At 34.1% G+C, this 22,568-nt stretch overlaps 2 protein-coding genes across 2 annotated transcripts in view; one reads left to right on the top strand and one right to left on the bottom strand.

Moving 5' to 3' along the window:
• The window catches only part of LOC134684174 (RE1-silencing transcription factor A-like), a 136,431-nt gene that overhangs the window by 9,272 nt on the left and 104,591 nt on the right, over nucleotides 1–22,568 (top strand). The window lies entirely within an intron of this gene.
• On the bottom strand, nucleotides 13,360–18,679 carry LOC134709929 (uncharacterized). Its single transcript, XM_063570055.1, has 2 exons — nucleotides 18,611–18,679; nucleotides 13,360–16,529 (listed from the first exon to the last, which is right to left on the bottom strand). The coding sequence occupies exons 1-2, from the start codon at nucleotides 18,622–18,624 to the stop codon at nucleotides 13,820–13,822; spliced, it is 2,724 nt and encodes a 907-aa protein (XP_063426125.1). The 5' UTR covers nucleotides 18,625–18,679; the 3' UTR covers nucleotides 13,360–13,819.

The raw sequence follows: 22,568 nt of genomic DNA, 5'->3' as shown, positions 1-22,568 counted from the left end.
AAAAACAAGACAACCACTGAACACTGGATCCTGGCTTGCCGGGACAGGCACATAAAGTATGTCAAGGTCACAAACTCTTGTAACTGGGGGTACCTTATACGGAATAATTTACTATTTATGTTGATGGGTACGTGGGGTACGTAGCCCTGTGTGAGCATTGCATACAATACCTCTAGTTTTACTTTTATAACTACTACATGTCAATATGTTCTGTAATCAGAACCTGGTTTGAGACGAGCTATGTAATGCTAGATTGCCTATATTTTGTGGTTGCTGGTGAATAATAGAGAAAAGTTTAGGTACTAAGTTATCTTAACTGTTGATAAAGGTGCAGAATCAATACAAAATCTTCCTAGTACCATAAACAATCTTATGTCTTTAATCATGCTAAAACAACAACAACAACAATGTTTTTCAATTTATGACAAAAATAAGCAAAGACCCATCAAAACAACATTTGATAAACAAATTTAATAATACTTTTAGATATTTGGATGATATTTTGGCTCTCAATAATGACGACTTCAGTATGTATATTAATGAAATTTATCCTGCTGAACTTACTTTAAATAAAGCTAATACTAATAATGACCACTGCCCTTTCCTCGATCTTGATATCTATATCACTAACGGAAAGCTGAATACTAAAATTTATGATAAAAGGGATGATTTTTCATTTCCTATCGTTAATTATCCGTTTTTAGATGGTGACGTTCCCTTGTCACCATCTTACTGTGTTTATATATCTCAACTTGTACGATTCGCTCGTGTTTGTAACAATGTTTTAGATTTTAACGAGAGAAATTTATGTATTACTGAAAAATTATTACACCAGGGTTTTCGATATCACAAACTAGTCAAAACTTTTACCAAATTTTATCATCGGTATAAAGACATCATTCGTAAATATAGCTCAACAAGCAGACTTTTTATACGTTCAGGTATTTCACATCCAATTTTTTATGGAAATATTCTTTATAAAGCACAAAGGTGTCAGTATTCACCTCAGAAACTTACAAAACCTTTAAATAGACTGATTAAGAAGGGATATAATTACGATACTGTTGTCAAGTCATTAAAGATTGCATATTTTGGCGTTAATATTGAGTCACTGATACGGTCTTTGCGTCGGAACTAAAGACATTTATTCTAAAAACAGTTGTTGGCATGACACGGGTTATGTTCTTCTCATATATGTTATGATGGTATGATACTAAACCCCTACCGGGAAGGATTGTGCCTGATGTTCATATGATGAAATCATAATCTTTCAGTCAGTTTAATTGAAGTCTGGAGCTGGCATGTCAGTTAACTGCTAGTAGTCTGTTGTTATTTATGTTTTATTGTCATTTTGTTTATTTTCTTTGGTTACATCTTCTGACATCAGACTCGGACTTCTCTTGAACTGAATGTTAATGTGCGTATTGTTATGCGTTTATTTTTCTACATTGGTTAGAGGTATAGGCATCTTCGCTAGCCAAGGGTTACGATCCACTCTCGCTCTCTTCACCCTTGGCGGATTGAGCCAACATTTGTGATAATAATGTTGCGCCGTCTATCGGAAATTTAAAATCACGCCAATTTCGAATACATTAGTCTTGACCAATGGTAGCACTTGAACTCTTCAATTTGGAGGTAAAAACACGGTAGCGTCTAGATTCTACACACTTGGTAAAGCCGGAAATGAAAGCATACGTATACATTCATGCATTTGTGCATGAAACATACACAGGAATTTCTATTTGTTGATTAAAAACATTTAAGTTTTCACTAAATATAGTCGTATGTTTAGGGATGTAAAGGCTTGTTGCACAAAAAACACGTGGAAATTGTTTACAAACACTTTCTACATTTACACGTGATCATGTTATAGGCGCATTTTGATTGGATGCAGCGAGTTTTGACTGCAACCAATAAAACTCCTTACCTTGTGTCTCCGAAATCTGATCTCAATCCGCCAAGGGTGAAGGGAGCGGGAGTGGATGGTAACCCTTGGCTAGCGAAGATGAGGTATAGGGGGAGGGTTGAGATCTCACAAACATGTTTAACCCCGCCGCATTTTTGCGCCTGTCCCAAGTCAGGAGCCTCTGGCCTTTGTTAGTCTTGTATTATTTTTATATTAGTTTCTTGTGTACAATTTGGAAATTAGTATGGCGTTCATTATCACTGAACTAGTATATATTTGTTTAGGGGCCAGCTGAAGGACGCCTCCGGGTGCGGGAATTTCTCGCTACATTGAAGACCTGTTGGTGACCTTCTGCTGTTGTTTTTTATTTTGGTCGGGTTGTTGTCTCTTTGACACATTCCCCATTTCCATTCTCAATTTTATTTACTTTAAATCACATGTAATTTTAATGATTTTGTTAATGTTAATTATTTGCCGAAATGATCTCCAAAGACTTTAAATAATCATCAATACCAAAGTTCTCGCCTGTTCGATTCAATTCATTATTTAGGATCTCCCTACATTGTTCATTTATAAGAGTTAAGGGTTGAAATATTGGCCTTTCTCCATCTCTGGTAGTTTCATTGTTCTGTTCTCCAACTCCTAATTCTGGTGATTCCGTCTCATTCATTTGAAGGCCAACTGGGTTCTGAACTTGCCCTGAGCCCCAAAGCTGCAGGGAAGTAGCCTTAAACTATGTGCATATAGAGAAAAACTATGTGCATATAGAGAAAAACTATGTGCATATAAAGTAAACTATGTGCATATAGAGAACAAGTATGTGCGTATAGAGAAAAAGTATGTGCATATATAGTAAAACTATGTGCATATATAGAAAAACTATGTGCATATAAAGTAAACTATGTGCATATAAAGTAAACTATGTGCATATAGAGAAAAAGTATGTGCATATATAGAAAAACTATGTGCATATATTGAAAAGTATAAGCGTATCTAAAAACAAGTACACATAAGGCAGCTACGGCGTTCCATATGGTTGTGTCATTATATTATGTGATTGTAATCTTATATGATGTGGTTTGGTTTACTTCATTATATGATGTCGAAACGTCATTATATGATGTGCTTTCATCGTCGTTATGGTCAATGAACATGATTACGATAAGAATGATTACCGTCTACGTCATAACTGATTCCGATCTGCTTCTGTAAACTATAAACCCGGCTCAAATATGTGTCTATCGCTAGCGAGAGCGCAATTAATAGGAAAAATGAGACAATGGAATTTAACAAAATCAACGTTTCAAACATTTCAGAGGGAGTTTAAGATTAATTAATACAGGAGCTAATTGGAGAAATTTGCGGCTGTGGCGAAAATATGATATAACAAATTTTGAGACTCTTTATAGCTTGCTATTTGGGTTAAGCAAAGACTACGTGTTGAAGGTCTTACTTTGACCTATGATTGTTTACTCTTACAAATTATATGACTTGGATAGTGAGTTTTCTCATTGCCTCTCATACCACATCTTCTTATTTCTATTCATTGCAAAATACACTATTACTCTCAGAGTCAGTTTTAAAAATATCCCACAACAATAGCTATAAAATTATCTACTCATGCATAATATGGCGAAATGGTTTTTATAAAATGTTAATGAATAATATAAATGGTAAGATATATAATGTAGTATTACTCCTCCAAAACCATAAAAAGGTCGGAAATATTTGTGATATGACGTATACATGTAGTGTTTTGTACTTCCTTTATTTGTCTTTGAAACAATCTTTTTTTCCACAGAAAAAGCCAAAATATCCAAATTCGGAGACCGCATGCTTAGTCCACGTACTACACGCGAAATGCGAAATGGTCACATATTTGTATGTACAGATTGTTTATTTAACTGGAGATTTTTTTAATTGCTAATAAAATTCTGCAGCTTGAGTATGTCAACAGATTTGGAGTGGCGTCAACGGTTTCTGAGACACAGGGTTGATTCCTAGTGAAGTGTTTTGGATTATATATTTCATCCGATTATATGGGATTTTTTTCATTGTGTAATCATTTTGATTGTTTTCGGTAATGTCAAATGATTTTACGTAGTTCATACGGTTATTTAGTTAAAAAAGGGGTGGAACCCACTGAAAATCACACTTTACCACCATTTTTCAATTTAGGGTATTTAATATTTTTATTTTCCAACAGAGATGAATGGGGTGATGCCCGTCTTTTGCATTATGTTCCTCGTTTTCGTTTCTTTAACGAAGAAGAATTAAATGCATTAACCGTGTCCAAATCCATAATGTGTTAACCTTAGTACTGTGTCCACACTCTTTGTTTCAACACTTGCCCAATTGTTCCGCGATTTCGCTGGCATCTTCTATAGTAATTATAATTCGGAATACCTTGCTTGCTTGCGACAATGGTGTTCGACAAGGAGAAAACTTGTCACTTTTTCTATTTTCTTTACTTTTGATTTACTAAAAAAATGCCTTAGTGAGTAAAATATTACAGGACTTAACAGAACTATACCAGAAGATCTGGAAAGAGAATTAGAAATATATCTTAATTTTTTTAATATATTGTGTCGAGTATTCGAAAACCAGTCTTGAAGATGCTTTGTTCATTTATAAAAAAGTATATATATCAACTCATGCAGGGGCAGATCCAGCCATTTTAAAAAGGGGGTTCCTAACCCAGGACAAAGGGGGGTCCAATTACATGTTCCCATTCAAATGCATTGATCGTCCAAAAAAAAGGGGGGTTTCAACCCCCGGAACCCTCCCTCTGGATCCGCGCCTGACATGCGTTTGTCCTCCTGCCTAAAGACTTTTGAAACCTCTCCCTCTTGTTTTGTATATATTGTAAAGTTATTATTGTTATCTCTGTACTGATGTCATACTTTGACTTTATGAGAATGAAGATATAGATTTGGATGCCATTATTATGATTGATTGATTAATTTGTTGATTGATAAGTATTTAACGCCACTTTCAACACTTTCATGCTATTTCGTGGCGGTGAGTTTATATTAGTGGAGGAAGCAGAAGTTCCCAGAGAGACCACCCGACCTTCGTTTGGAAAACTGACAATTCTGGTCAATTAATATAGGCGTCGAGCTTACCTGCCACATGCGGTATTCCAACTCACACACCTTATTGTCGACAGACTAGTGATACAGTTGTTCGACTATTCACACCACACGACCAGCGAGCATATATTTCACAACTTCAATATAGATATCTATGGATGGATGCTTGATGTGCAGCGACAAATTGATATGCGTATTCGTACAAGAACATGTTACACGCTTGCTTTGTTTTTATATATGTTGTATAAAAGCATTTAATAATATCATAAAAAGAGAAACCCAGCCTATCTGTTGATTAGAATTGTAAAACTTAATCTGAATGCATGAGCAAACAGTAATAGAAACAAAGCAAATCAAACCTTTGAACTACATGTTTTAGGAAAATAGCTGTAATGTGATATGAATATTAAACCTGCTTTGTACTAGACCGACATTTTTAACATGCTAGCTCACAAGGTAGTTTTTCGAAGGGAGACATTTCACCCTACCCGGAAAAATTCTTCTGATTCCGAGCCGACCAGCGTTTTCTCTTTTTCCTAATATAATTTCGCGTGCATAGCAGGGAAGCAGCAACTATCAATTTGAAAGTCTTTGGGTTTGACCCGACCGGGGTCGAACCAATGACCTCTCCCACTCTTTGCGAACATGCTACTACGAAAGCACCATCACATGCAGTAACCCGCAATATAAAAGGTTTTGTGGTAGGTCGCTCATTTTTGTTTGAATAGGATGTGGAAGGGAAGCGAAGCGAAATAATTTGTTTTCCACTTACAATCAGGGGAAAATAAAACAATAATGAAATAAAAAAAATAACCAAGTTCTTTTTTTATTATTATTAAAGTCCATTAAGAAAAATACACGTGCTCCTACCCACACTACAGTCTAACAAATGATTAATATATAATGTACAGATCTTCTGTCTAACCTTTGGTTACAAGGATCTGACAAGACTTCGTTTTACTTTCTGTCCTGGTTAATATAACATCAGCCGATATAATTTCAGCCTTCATATTTTTGAAGGTGTGTGGATAAATCCGACAAAAACAGAGAATTCCAATGGTCTTGAATTGAGCGTTTTCAGATCGGCGTAAGCAAAGCTTGAACACACAATACCTGTAATTTAATCAGATTGGTGTCTAAATGAACTTTAACATACTGCACTTATTTATTGTTTACTGAGACCTGTTGTTCTCTTACTGATAGAGAGTTGTGTTTTGAATTTTTCAAAGTGTAGATTTACGGCAACGGCTTTTAATATCATATCTGTACCTGAAAGTAATGTTAATCTACAGAGATATATTTTTATCTGACAAAAGTTCGGGAATTCAACCTCACCGTAATAACTATTATATTGTAGACTCACTAGTGATCCAAATTATATATTATTAATCTGTGCTCTAAACAAAATATTTTTATGAGTATTGAATGAAGAAATAAATTTATAACAAGCGATAAGGAATGTTATTTTGCACTCTATTAAATCGGTTACCAGTCAAAAATTAAGGCTACATAAGTAGAAATCTCTTTCGGATAACAATACATCGGAATGTTAAAATAAATAAATAAGTAATAATTATGGTAATTTTCGTTCATTGGAGGTAGGGACGTGTGAGGAAAAAGTGGAATTTCTCTTATTTTTTTTTCAAGTCTACACCTTGAAGCCTTGAAGAAGGAAAAACAGTCAATAAATACCCCAAAGACCTCAATTTCAACCCCCTTCTCCCCCCCCCCAAAAAAGCCACTACCGGACAATTACAAACAAACGCATATACACACATTTTCAATACTTTTGTTTGTAATAACAAAAAATCGTATTAAGTTTCTAACTGCATTATAAGTTTAAAATATTGCGTCAGTTGTGAATCTAGTACTTCAAGTGTGGCAGTTGTTTGTAACTTCACGAACTTAATTTGGATTTGCCGGTTATGGTCTCATTAATATTTACCACACCTTCATTCGATATTAGTTTCAGATGAAAAATTTTCTCCTAGTTAAATTGTTGAAACTAAGGATTCAGGTTTTAACAATTGAGTCGAGCGGAACGAGGCGTAAAAATTGATGCCTACAGATTTTGAAGACATCGCCATAACATTATACCGCAAATCTATAACTATATAAAATTGAATGCACATTTCCATTTAAAAAAATATGAAATTAAAGGCCCCTTTTATTTCTTCCGATCCCCCTTTTTGGGGTTACAAATGACTGGTCCCTTATATAAAATAATCAGCAATGCAAAATTTACATTAATGTACATACTAGAAATTCGTGTATTAACGCCTTATAGAATTGTTTTTATGGTGTACAGAAATTGAGAAATATAATGCCCTCCCTTGTTAAGATTAGCATAGAGCATGAAATAAAAGAATTATTTCTTAAATTTAATAATTTTAACCGTGTGTTATTTATTGCAGACTCCGTATGTGTTTATTAATGTAGACCAGTCGATTAAAACAAAAACGGTTGCAATTCATATATTTTGACATTTTCCCAACAATATCAGATGTGATTTTTTACCTCTTAAAACGAGGTACTAAAATGCCAAGGTTTATTTCTTTTTAAATCTCAACCATTTTCCAATCGACAGCTAAAAATTTGAGCCTGATTAATTGTTACTCCGCAGAAGCAGATCGGAATCAGTTCTGACGTAGTGAGTAATCGCTTTAATCGTAATCATGTTCATTGACCATCAGGACGATGAATGCACATCATCATAATGATGTTTCGACATCATCATAATGATGTTCTGACACCCCATAAAGATGTAAACCGAACCACACCCTATGCTGTTACATTGTCATAATATAATGACATTACCACATCATATAACGATGATAGCACATAACATAAGGATACGTTCACATCATATAAAGAAGTTTGTACATAATATAAAGACATCTGTACATGATATAAGATAATTTGCACATCATATAAGACCATTTGCACATCATATAAGATAATTTGCACATCATATAACATAATTTTCACATCAGATAATGTCAAATTACCATCATATAAAGGTGATTCCACCTCACATAATGCCGTTTCTATATCGTATAAGGAAAGCATCACATAATATATAAGGACTCTATCACATCACATAATGTAGAAAGCACATCATATAATGAATTGTGGACATGATATAAAGATGTTTGCACCTCATATAAATGTCTTTGGACAGTATATAAGGACAACTTCACATCATACAATGACAAGTGTACATCATATAAGAACATGTTCACATCACATAATGACAAGTGTATATCATATAAGGACAAGTGCACATCATATAATGTCATTTGCACATCATATAAGGATAAAATGACATCATATAATGGCAAATGAACATCATATAATGAGAAATGTCATAATAAGACAGTATCGGCGTTCCATAATGGAGAATGCCTGCCAAATTTTTCGAGGCCCCCTGGATACGCCTATGCTGGCCTGACTTACCATATGAAGAAAGTAACAGGAACTTTTAATCACATTTGCTTGTTTTTTAGTAAAACATAAAAAATGCTTCGCTGGCCGCAGCCTGATACGACCGCAGAGGTCGAACCCTAAATGCAAATTTGGACACAATATTAAAGCTTGATAATATCCGAATTTGAATTGTGATCTTTATAACGTTATATAGGTTTCTGACACAAGGTAAATGTGGTCGAAGGTCTTACAAATTGTATGCGCAATACTGTACAACTAAAGGTTTTTTCTTGAAACTTTTCAAAAATTTGAAATTTAAAAAAACAAATAAAAAAGATACGAACCTCTTAAAAAAAATCGAACCCGCCCCTAACATTTTGTTTTCTATTTATGCGCTTGGATTTTTACTTGATAACATTTTTGTTCGCTTTGGAGATTCCGTATATCGTCAAGTTATTGGAATTCCAATGGGGACTAACTGTGCACCACTTATTGCGGACCTGTTTGTGTATTGTTATGAGTTACAATTTATGACTAAAATTAGCAAAGACCCATCAAAACAACATTTGATACAAAAATTTAACAATACTTTTAGATATTTGGATGATATATTGGCTCTCAATAATGACGACTTCAGTATGTATACAAAATAAATTTATCCTGTAGAACTTACTTTGAATAAAGCTAATGATAAATAATGATCACTGCCCTTTCCTCGATCTTGATATCTATATCATAAACGGGAAGCTTAATACAAAAATTTTTGATAAAAGAGATGATTTTTCATTCCCTATTGTAAATTATCCATTTTTAGATGGTGACGTTCCCTTGTCACCATCTTATGGTGTTTATATATCTCAACTTGTACGATTCGCTCGTGTATGTAACAACTTATAAAATTAGATTTTAGCGAGAGAAATTTATGTATTACTGAAAATTTTTTACACCAGGTTTTTCGATATCACAAACTGGTCAAAACATTTACTAAATTTTATCACCGGTATAAGGAAATAATTCGTAAATATAACTCAACATGCAGACATCTTATACGTTCAGGTATTTTACATCCAATTTTTTATGGAAATATTCTTTATAAAGCACAAAAATGTCAGTATTCTCCTCAGAAACTTACAAAACCTTTAAATAGACTTATTAGAAGGGGATATAGTTACGATACTGTTTTCAGGTCATTAAAGATTGCATATTTTGGCTTTAATATTGATTCACTAATAGGGTCTTTGCATCGGAACTAAACACATTTATTTAAAAAAAACAGTTGTTGGCATGACACGGGTTATGTTCTTCTCATATATTTTATGATAGTATGATACTAAACCCTAATGGGAGGGATTGTGCCTGATATTCATATGACGAAGACATAATCTTTCAATCAGTTTAATTGAGGTCTGGAGCTGGCATGTCAGTTAACTGCTAGTAGTCTTGTTATTTATGTATTATTGTCATTTTATTTATTTTCTTTTGTTACATCTTTTGACATCGGACTCGGACTTCTCTTGAACTGATTTTAATGTGCGTATTGTTAAAATATTTTACTTTTCTACATTGGCTAGAGGTATAGGGGGAGGGTTGAGATCTCATAAACATGTTCAACCCCGCCGCAATTTTGCGCCTGTCCCAAGTCAGGAGCCTCTGGCCTTTGTTAGTCTTGTATGATTTTAAATTTTAGTTTCTTGTGTATAATTCGGAGTTTAGTATGACGTCCATTATCACTGTACTATTATGCATATTTTTAGGGGCCAGCTGAAGGACACCTACGGGTGCGGGAATTCTCGCTACATTGAAGACCCATTGGTTGCCTTCGGCTGTTATCTGCTCTATGGTCGGGTGGTTGTCGCTTTGACATATTCACCATTTCCTTTCTCAATTTTAAGTTTAAAGATAGTTTTATGTCATTCAGACGTGGACATTAATTACTATTTTATTGGAGTTTGAGACACGCATCACTTCAGAATCTAGATCAAACTCTGAAGATAACAAAAATGGCTATATTTAATCTAGAGTTTGTACAGATTTGACATTAGATTATGTTTAACGATGTGTGTATTTAACACAGATAGCAGGCGGACCATAACATATTTCAATACTTTTACAAATTACAAATTATAACACGTTTGAGATGGCGAACTAAATTAAATTATAACAATAAATGAACTTTTCAACTTTATATTTATTATTTCTGAATCGTCTTTGTAAAACCATTAATTTACAAATCCCTTCATATTAAAATCTCGGTAAAACGTAAAACTTTTCGACACAGTTAAGATATTCAAAGTGAATGGTTTTACCTTCATTACAAAATTGTTGAAATCGTCTAAAATGCAGGTTGCGGGTTGCGGGTTGCGGGTCGCGGGTTGCGGGTTGCAGGTTGCAGGTTGCCACAAGGGGATAAGCATGGGATGGTGTAATCTACGTAATTTTACTTGTTTCACTTGTTATAACAATTTTATGATCAATGTTAAAGGCATGGTATTCAATTACAATACACATCATTCTTGTGTAAATACACTTACAACTAAAAATAGAAATCAATCAGTTTACATTAATGAGGGGGGATAGGAGGGGTCCTGATCCCGAAATCCCGGGCTTAAAAACACGAAATCCTGAGGTCCCGAATTTAAATAAAGTAAATCCCGACGTTCCGAAATTCGAAAAGAAGAATTCCCGGATCCTGAAAGGGTCAATCCCGAAATACCGAGCTTTAAAACACCGATCCTGGAGTCCCGATAAAGGTCCTATCCCCCCTCATTAATTACAATATCTTGATGGGCATCAATACTTGACACGGTTTTTATTTTAAGTGGTAAATTAAAGACTGTTTGCCTTTAAACTAGATATATATGTACATCATTGTATATATTTTTGATTAACAGTGTTTCTGGATTCTTTAGCTAAGTTCTATTGCATTCTTAGCAAGGATCCTTCTCAAAAGTCTACCTATTGGAAGTCTTTTTTTTTTCGCTTGATGCTCCTTTTAAATTTTTACTGGTTTATAAATAGGCTGTGAAAGGCATTCTTTTTAGTAACGTGTTGCAGGGAAAATAGAAATACAGAGCGTCTGTTAGTCCTTTCTTCCCTGGTCTATCTGGCCTTTGTTATCGCTCCCACGTGTACAACTCTTGCCATTCTTTTTTATAAAAAAACTATTTCTATAAAAAGGTTAAAATGGGTTAATGTCAGCAACATCTATGACAAGTTCTAAAAAGGTTGACGTATTAAAAAGAGTTATGCCCCTAAAAAGTATTATTTATTTTTAGAAAAATATTCAGTGAGCTGAACAAATACACGTATCTCTGTTTTTTTTTGTGTTTCTGTCCTTGAGTAAAGTTTCAAAGAAACAACGTTTTAGTTTGACTTGAGAGTTGAGAAACTATGATAATTGCAAAAGACAAGCAAAAATTCTGAATCACTGAATACAGACCATCAAACAGAGCTGTTCCTTCTGCCAAAACAAATCTCAATTTTTTGGAAAACATTTGAAATACTCTGTAGAGCCTCCAGGATTTTCTGGATGATTACTTGGACATGTCTTCCAATTTGAAAATTTCTGTACTCGGTCTTGTCTTTCATGTATTGTCAAAATATTAATTTACATGTATATACATAAGAATTGCACTTCCAATTTTCATCAGGACGCAAAAATGAGCCAACTTGACCGTTCTGTGTTGAAGGCCGTATTGTAAAATAATACTGCTTACTTTAATTTCATTGTCTTGAATTGAGAGTTGTCTCATTGACACTCGTACCACATCTTCTTATTTGTGTACTAGTGTTGTACCCATGTTGTTTTTGTATCAGTGTTATATGTCTACTAACCTCTAGTTTTCAACTATATTATTATTTATTACAACTGTCACATACATTCAACATTTACCAGGAAAAACTAAACATTGATCAATGTACCATGCCAGACAGACAGACAGACATGTACAGCTAACAATTCTTCCGTACAACAAATATAGTTGACCTATTACTTATAAATTAAGAAAAACAGACCAAAACACAAAAACTTGACACTGAGCAATGAACCGTGAAAATGGATCATGGGCAAATAAAACCTGCACGACTGACATCACATCACGTCACGACATAGATCATAAAATATTCAATACACCAAATATAGGTGACCTATAATTGCATATAGTCATAGTGTAAGAAAAAAAGACCATAACTCCAAAACTTAAGTTTGACCTAAACCATGAAAATGAGGTCAAGGTCTAGACATATAAACTTTACAATTATTCCATACATGAAATATAGCAGTCCTATTGCATACAGTATAAGAAAAATAGACCAAAACACAAAAACTTTACTATAACCACTGAACCATGAAAATGAGACCAAGGTCAGATGACACCTGCCAGTTGGACATGTGCACCTTACAGTCCATCCATAAACCAAATATAACTAGACCTATTGCTTATGGTACCTGAGATATGCAATTGATCACCAAAACTTAACTTTGTTCACTGTTCCATGAAATGAGGTCGAGGTCAAGTGAAAACTGTCTGACGGGCATGAGGACCTTGCAAGGTACTCTACGCACATACCAAATATATTATCCTATTACTTATAATAAGAGTAATTTAACATTACAAAAAATCTTTTTCAAGTACTGATCTGTAGTCACTGAACCATGAAAATGAGATCAAGGACATTTGACATGTGTATGACGGAAACTTCGTAACATGAGGCATCTATATACAAAATATGAATCACAAGATATTCCACCTTCTAAAACATAAAGCGTTTAAGAAGTTAGCTAACGCCGACCCCGGATCACTATCCATGCCTCTGTCGAGCTTTCTGCTACAAAAGTCGCAGGCTCGACAAAAAGTAAGAGAAGGAAAGTTGTTTATTTATCTTTATTCTTATTTATGAAACAAATCATGAGGTAGTCCAAAAGAACAACTAACACAACCGGAATATCTTTACAGTAACTTTATGTTTTTAAACATGTAAAAATCCTACGGAATGCAACTTATCTATGTGAGACTCTGTGAGGTTTACTCTTTCTGGAACAGTAACCGAACCAGGACAGAAACTTGAGTGAATAAGTTTTACACACTGAATGTTTACATGATAGTATGCATTTGCCATTTTCCCATCCTTTCGTATGTACCATTCATTGTTTTCCTTATTGTAAGATGGTCTGAGTTCGAGATGACGTATGACAACATCGTTAGGTTTTTGTTTGTCTGTAGCAGTAAAGCTTTTTTCACAGCCATAACATTTGGATATTAAACCTTGCAGGAATGTAAATTCATATATTTTATGTTCTGTGACACATGCTGTTGACACTTTTAAGTCTCTACAAGTGTTTCCTTGTGAAGAAGATGGTTGAATGTTCATAGGTTGATTTTTGTTTGTCTGCCAGTCACAAAGTTTTTTTTATAATTTTTCGGACTTCAAAAGCTGTATAGCTATACTGCAATAAAATTTCATCTTCTGATGAAAATCCGATAGCCAAAAGAACAAAAAGCCTGTGCTTACATGGAACTTTTCCTTGCCTTACTTGAGCTTGTATTTCGGAAAATGGACATGAACAATTGGTTGTTTTGTCAAAATCAATGCTATAAAATATGCAATTGCTAGTTTTGATTGTAATACATGCTTGACTCGGAGAATATTGTTCAACATCTATGATTTTAAATACGTTTGGTTCGTTTGCTTTTTGCAGAGACACAGCGTAATTAGTACTGTGGTATGTTCTGCGCCTGCCACTTGGACGTGTTTTGTCTTCTGGTCCCTTATCAGCTCTATGTGCATCTCTTTCATTTGATTTAAAGGAAGACGTGGATGGTTGACATGGAGCAGTGCCTCCTTTGTACTGTTGGTCTAACTCTTTCATTAATTGTTCAGCATTTTTTGCTTCCTTTTCTCTACATTTGCCTTGTCGTGAATGCTTAAATGGACCTCCGCCCGATTTGGTAAACCCAAAACAGTATCCTTCAACACTTTTCTCAAATTTAAAACATTCGGAAATATCGAATATTGCAGTTTGTAAAATGTTTAATCCTGTACCACCTGTAAGCGACATAGACGCATGGGATGCCTCTGCCAAATTGGTAGATGGTGCATATGTATCTCTGAATGCCTCCATTACATGGTTTCTCCTATTATCCCACCATATCAACCACCTTTTCAACTGTTGTTTTCCTGATGTTTCGATAAATTTTTCCATCTGCGAGTACGCAGCATTGTACATCAGTGGTGTTTCAGCGTTGATTAATTTATTCATGTGCTTTTTAAAAGCAGTAACAGCTGTATCTTTAAACCTCTCCCCAATAAATGCACTTGCTGCATGACGGTTTCCACAGGTTCGTAAATGAAACTGACAGGTCACAATTTTTTCATCATAATATTGTTTGCCATATCGTTTCTCAAGTGACGCGTGCATCCCCCCTCCTTCATCTAACATTATGCCTGAATATGGTCGGAATTCTGGGATTTTATATTCACTGAATGATTGTAACATTTTATCAACTACAGACATGGCAAGGTCTACAGTCTTTTTATTCTCATTTTCACAGTCCATACGAACAAGCCACGTGACATTTTTAAGTAGGGTATGATAAACACTTAATCCAAAACATTTCAAGTTTTTCCCCTTGTAGATTATGACCCTATTAACTTTAAAATCCATGAAAGCCCACTCTTCTCCTAAAAAATGGTCTTTGTTTGTCATATTTCCTAATGTCTCCAATTTTTTTTTTGATGACTTTATTATATAAGTTTGGAAGTCTTCTGGAGTTTTTGTTTCTGTTATTTTTTTTACAATGGTGTTGCCTTCCACTGTGGAATGATAAATAAACCACTTGTCTCCATGTTCTTCTTTGATCTGGTATTCAAAAAGAAGAAAAGGGTCATTGTATTGATGAAGACATTTCTCCTGCAGTTTTGATAATTTTTCTGACAGAGGATCTTTATTGAAAATTTGATTTTTCAAATTTCTAGTTTTCCTTGGATCCGATAAACTTTCGGCAATGTCCTCTACCTCTTCTCTGGAAGTTGATGTCTCTATAGTTTTCATAATGAGTCTGTTTGTCAGTTCTCTGGGTTTTAAATTTGGCATAATATCAAAAGTTTCTTTTATTTTTTCTTTAGGTAGTTTTGGTCTTTTCATTGGGAAGCATGTATGAGATCCATGGTGATGAACAGTAACATACTCAGTACACTTTTTAAATTCCCATATCTTGACAGCTTTGCACGGGACGGAATCCATTAGGTTATTACACTCCTCACAGAAGACTTTCCCATCTCTGTTAACTACATGGATACTATTTGGCTTTCCAAAATACTCTTTAAATGGACACTTTCTGTATTGACACTGGAAAGAACCTTTACAATTTGATCTCAGTCTTAAACCTATTGTTTTAGGGAATTCTTTGGTGAACGATTTGTTGTAACGTGTCCAATTTCTACCATCTTTTGTTGACTTCATTTTTTGACCTTCAGTTTTACTATAGGAAACTCTATAAGTGCAATTTCCATCAATGTTCCATGGAATTTCTTCCTCTATTTCAATTTCGCTGTCTGATGAATCCATCATCCTGGAGTAAGGTCGTTTTCTTTTTCCCAAAGAATATGTTCTCTTCCCATTTTCAGAAGTATCTTGTGTACTTGAATCGCTTAATTCAAGAAATTTTCTTCTCCTTTTTGTTGTTAAGACAGGCATATGATCTTGGTCATCATCAGAGGAGCTAGATATACATCTGTATTTATCTGGGGGTGAATGTAGTGGACTTGATGTTATTTCAATGACATTGCTGCTGATTTTTTCTGGAGAATCCGATATGACAATAGGGTTTTCAGAGCTTATCTCTTTTGAGATGGAGTTTTCAGTTTCTTCAAGTTCAGGCAAATCATACTCAACTATATTCAGGTTGACAATAGATGAATTTTTATAAACATCTTCCAATTTTCTATTGGCAACTTCAAATGATAAGGATACAAACTTGCTTTCTAGACAAATGTCATCTCTCCCAATGAATTCAAAAAGGGCCGTTGCCTTAGTTTTCTTCTGAAAGTAGGAACCATCTATAACTTTTCCATTTTCGAAAAACTTCACAAATATCAGTGTATCCCTGAAACAAAATAACAGAATATTGATTTTTATGTGTGCGTATTCGTAAGTCTATCAGTTGTCAGGACTATTTGGGTGGTTCGTGATTTAGTTGATTATTCGTTTTAAGATAACTTCTGCAAGTTTCTAAAATTTAGTCCTTACTATTTTTATTAGCTCACCTGGCCCATAGGGCCAATTGAGCTTTTCTCATCACTTGGCGTCCGTCGTCCGTCGTCCTGCGTCCGGCGTTAACTTTTACAAAAATCTTCTCCTCTGAAACTACTGGGCCAAATTTAATCAAACTTGGCCACAATGATCATTGGGGTATCTAGTTTAGAAATTGTGTCCGGTGACCCGGCCAACCAACCAAGATGGCCGCCATGGCTAAAAATAGAACATAGGGGTAAAATGCAGTTTTTGGCTTATAACTCAAAAACTAAAGCATTTAGAGCAAATCTGACATGGGGTAAAGGTGTTTATCAGATAGATCTATCTGTCCTGAAATTGTCAGATGAATCTGACATTACGTTGTTAGGTTGCTGCCCCTAAATTGGTAATTTTAAGGAAATTTTGCTTTTTTGGTTATTATCTTGAATATTACTTTGGATAGAGATAAACTGTAAACAGCAATAATGTTCAGCAAAGTAAGATCTACAAATAAGTCAACATGACCAAAATATTTAGTTGACCACTTTAGGAGTTATTGCCCTATATAGTCAATTACCAAATGACACAGAAATTACCAACTATAGATCACGGTATGGCCTTCAACAATGAGCAAAGGTCATACCACATAGTCCAACTATGAACGATCCAAAAATGACAAATTTAAAATGATTCAAATCAGAAAACTAACGACCTAAAAACATTAAATATTTTTAAACAAAAATCTAATACACCAACAACTGACTCCTGTCTTGGTACAGGCACATACATACAGAATGTGGCAGGGTTAAACATGATAGCGGGATCCTAACCCTCCTCTTAAATGAAACATGGATGATACATTATAATTTGAGAACGAAATGTTCATACATGTAGTTTAATTTTGGACTCTTTTGACCTGATTGAGACAGGCCAATTTAAAAATGGGGTCCAATATTCAACAAGATTTCTTTTTATTGTACAATACTATGCTACTAAGTTATTGTCTGGAAACTACAAAAATGCTCATATTTCCTGAACATTTATGGCAATTACTCCCTAACTTAATACGTGGCTTTCTCTTGTGATATGGAACCTTTTGGTACAAACTTAAGTGAGATCCATACACTTTCATACAAGATACTGAAATTACAATAAACAGCTATGTCTGTAGCTTTTTCAATGACTTCTCAATGTCATTTCCGAAATGCAGGAAATACTAAAGGAAGGTTTTCTTAATACTTAAAAATCAACCTTGTTTATGAAAATATTCCCAAAACTCGGAAACATAACAACCTTAAATTAAAAAAAAATGAAATGGAGCTTACATCAATAGATATGATCAATTCAAAGTTTTATGAAAACTTCCAAAATCATTTTTGACCTAGTATCGACCAAAACCTAGAATAAAACCCTTTTTTTAATGAAAAAAAAAACATGATTTTAAACCTAAAAACTTACAATCTAAAATTTATGAAAGATGAAAGGGAGCTCACATCAATAGCTATTAACAATTCACTGAAGTTTGTCCGACATGTTGACAACGAACTGACAGACAGGTTTTTTTATTGCCCCTATTCGGCCTCGAATTCCTAAACTATTGATACCATAATGTATCAATTATAGAGTTACATGATACCATTACCCCCAAAACTCAATCCTAACCGTTCTTTTTATTGTATTGAACCTCCTGGTAAAATTTCTTAGTGATCCATTCACTTAAAAGTTATCGTCTGGAAACTAATGTGTCCTGGCAACTTGAAACTTCCGGTCAGTTTAAGTTTGGACTAACAAATAAGGCTAGCAACATATAAACAACAGAAGCAAGTGATGAGATTTAATTTTAATTGGTTCACGAAAAGAAGAGGTTCCAAAAAGATTTTAACCAAAGGCAAAGACTTTTGATTTTATTTTTTTTTAAATCGAGATGAAAAAAATATTAAATGGAATTCTTACCTTTCAGAAGTCATTTTCTTTTCTTTCAAATCTTTTTACTAATTCTAAGTACTACTTTTATCCTAAATCTGTACAAATAAAAAATGAAAACAGAATGACAGCAGTGTAAAGGCTAATGATTGGTCGAAGTTTAATTGTGACGATAACTTTTCTTGTTTTTTTCCCCCTGAATTTTCCTATTGTGATGTCATAAAATAGGGACCCTGCCTGATGACATCACTTAAAAGGTACAAAACTTTCTTCAAATCTTTAAAAAGGAAGGATAAAAATCATTAGAGAAACAGATTCCACCACTATAACTCGTGTATTACAATATTTCCCAACTCTCAACAATCAAATTTTAAGTATTTAAATATTAAAAAAAATAACTGTCAGGAGTGGAGAAATATCGTAACACAGTTGTTGCATTTGTGGAATCTATATTTCTTAATATTTAAATATAAGTTGTATTTTATTATTATAGTTCATAACATATATAAAGGTTGAGAGTGATCACGTATGTGGCTACTTTTGGTTTTTTTTTCACCAAAAAACATCTGAAAAGTGACATAGTATGGCATATTTGATTGATTTTTCCCGATTGCAGCTTGAATTTGAGGGTCTTAATTCACTCAATCTGTTCAAATCTTTCACATGAAATCTAATGCCAAAATCAGACCTAACCATACATACATGTACACCTTTATATATACTCAAAGGATCTTTTGAAAATAATAAATACTATTTTTACTTTTAATCAGTAGTCAAATTCTAAATGGACAATTGTAGTCAAACTGGCTCAAGTAACACGCCCCCCCCCCCCCCTCTTCCAAAAAAGAAAAGAAAAAAGAAAGTAAAAAAATCAGAAATAAGAAAACTTACCCTTCTCACTTATTTTGGCTGGGTCTGCAAACTAATGTTGACTCTCAAGCGTCTCTGTAATGTCTAAATTTTTATTTTGCGTCTTTACATAATAAAACTGACTGCCAAAGGATGCAAGTTATTTTGTTTGCTTCTTGCACTAAATTATGTTGATGCAAGAAAGGGCATATACAATTATTTAAACCCAATAATTTCTTAATATTAGCCTCAAAGATGTTATATGCCCACTGAAAGGAATTTAATTGTTTATCATTGTTTATGTAACTAGATTAAGACAGATTAATGTGTTCTATGATAGAACCTGTTCAGCCTATGTAAATAAGTTTTTATTGCTTTCACTTTAATTAGAATCAATGTTTAGAACTACAATTAGCAATTGAGCAGTATGATAAGCATCAAATGATACATGTATGTGTACTAAAATTATGATAAGTGAATTTAATTATAATGAAATGACAAAATCAAATACTGACAACTGATAACTGACCAAAACTTCTACCCTACTTTTATGCTGAAGTGATTTTAAATCTATTAGTCATGGGGTAGATTTTATACATGTATTTTCACAATCCAGTTAAAAACCGTTTTAATTAGATTGGTATTTTCATACATATAATATTTATGTGTGACCTGAAACCTGCATGCAAACTTCAACCCGCAACCCGCAACCCGCAACCCGCAACCTGCAACCCGCAACCCGCAACCTGCAAAATAGCACTTCCCAAAATTGTTTTGATGCGTTTTAAGTCTGAATTAAATTTCTTACTGAAATAAGTTAGTTTTTTTTCTTAGACATCTTCATCCAAAACAAATAAAAATGGATTAAACTTGTTTTCGAGGACAATTGTCAACTTTCGATCATAATGATAATGAAAACGGCCATTTAGCGTAGCAAAAATAATATCACTTAAAAAAATGTTTCTGGTTTCTGGTTTCTGATTTCTGATTTCTGATTTCTTGGTTTCTTGTTTTGCTATTTACACATTCCCATCTCCTTGGTGATTTTCAACATAATCTGTATCATGTTCTAAACTGAATTTAAATCGCCAAAAATTATATTGTTTTTCTAATTTCTGGTAACTATAAACCTGTTGAAGCAAATTTTGAAAATATAAATCCGAATCAGTAGCTCTGCTTGAATCAGCTGGAGGTAAATACCACACTGCTACGATAACCGATATATCGGTAAATTTTGAGTTAAACTTAGTTCACTGTATTCCCTCTTTTTCCATATTTAGTATATCAACATCGTAAAAGTAAAAAAACATTTTTCATAAGTAAATCTACCCCTACAGACCCTCTGGTAGCATATTTATGTAAAAGACCCTGCTATGACCGAATAATAATAATCACTACCAATTTCTTTCTGTACAGTCCTGACGGTTGCTTGAAAGTTGCGTGTTTCTTGAGTAAATTGTTCTCAACGTATACTTTGTTATATTTATTGATATTTCTAAGGTTTTTCTTGTTTTTCATAATTTCCCGTTTATTGCCAAATTTGACCACTTTTACAATAACCAGCCCAGGGGCAAAACCTTTACTATCCTTCCTTGTAACCGATTTCAACACGTCATTTGACAACGCGTGCTCGTCTTTCAACATAGCCTGCACTTTGTTGGTAGTAATTATGTCATTGTTCTTTTCATTTTCATCAAAGTCAAGATTTTTTATAATGAATCTGTTTTTCGTGTATCACTTTCTTAGGTATTGTAAACATTTGCCAGAGACCTCTCTAACCCATCAATTCTGGTCTGCATAGCAATCATGTTAGATTTTACTTCTGTTCTAACCTCTTCTAACTTTTCCTTTATTTATTTTTCACCCCAGAAGTCATTTCTGAAACTTTTTCTGACACTTTGTCTTCGATTTTTGTTTTTTTGTTTCTTAGTTCATCAAGTCTATTTTCCAGTTATTCACTCACACTATTCATATTTGATGATAGTTGACTGCTAAGTTGTAATATAAGCGATTCGAGTCTATCTGTTTAGGTGGAAGGCATTAATTTGAGATATAGTAACACGCCACCGTTAATGTTTTTTTGGTCAGGATTTAATCTTTTACATGTGTCTCAGCCAATTAATGTTACAAATCTTAACATATTTAATCCACGCAAAGCTGGTCCGGGAACACAGTTATCGTACTAGTGTGGACAGTGTATCACTTGCTTTTTTTTTTATTAATGAATTTTAAAGAAAGTTTTGATTTGGTCCAACCGAAAAAGGTTTAAAATGAGCATTTCGGAAGCTGTCCGTCGACGTCCGTTCTGTCCGATGGAAAATTTTTAGCATGTTTAAAACTTTGAACGGACGTCCTATGGATGAAGTGTCCGTTGAACTTCCGGTATGCGTCCTTTTTGTACGGTACTCGTCCGTTTCGTTTCTGTCTTGTATCCGTTACTTGTCCGTAATACATCCGTTGGACAAATTCACCAACGGACTTCTTCCGGACGTTTAATGGATAAACGGATGTTGAACGAATGTGAAACGGACTTTAACCGAACGTATAACGGATAAAACGGACGATAAACGGATTTGAAACGGATAAATGTCAATTAAAAATTTCGCGACAGAAATGCCAATTAATGGTATGTCCGATTTCTTGAGTGTCATGAATTCATATTATTCATAATCGATCTTAGAGTAAGGACAGGTCTTCACCATCAAAAGCTCTTATTCAGGCCAGACACTATCCTTTGGCGGCATTTTGAAGAACAAACCAAAACCAGTTACTCAGAAACCGTTTGAATATTTATGTGATTAGCGTGTATAATTTGTCGCCTTTAATTTTTCCGTCCATCGTGTTGATCCGTTTTATTTACGTTACATATCTGGTGAGTGTCCGTTATGCCTTCCGTACGTGTCTGTTTCATTTGGTCAGAACATCAACGGACTCCCAACGGATAACAATTTTGTCAACTAACAACTTAATTTTATTTTCATCTGTTAATACGTCTGTAAGGTGTGGCAACAGCTTAACATAAAATTGACCATTTATTTTGAGTTAAAGCCGATGCAGATTTCTATAATTTTGATATGATTTGTCCCGATAGTAGTACAACACACTGTAAAAATATTATTATTAAGAAAGCGCAGGGGGG

This window comes from Mytilus trossulus, chromosome 1 (assembly GCF_036588685.1).
Source record: "Mytilus trossulus isolate FHL-02 chromosome 1, PNRI_Mtr1.1.1.hap1, whole genome shotgun sequence".
NCBI classification, from domain to species: Eukaryota; Metazoa; Mollusca; class Bivalvia; order Mytilida; family Mytilidae; genus Mytilus; species Mytilus trossulus.
The sequence above is the reverse complement of the archived record's forward strand: the minus strand, read 5'-3'. Positions and strand labels throughout refer to the sequence as shown.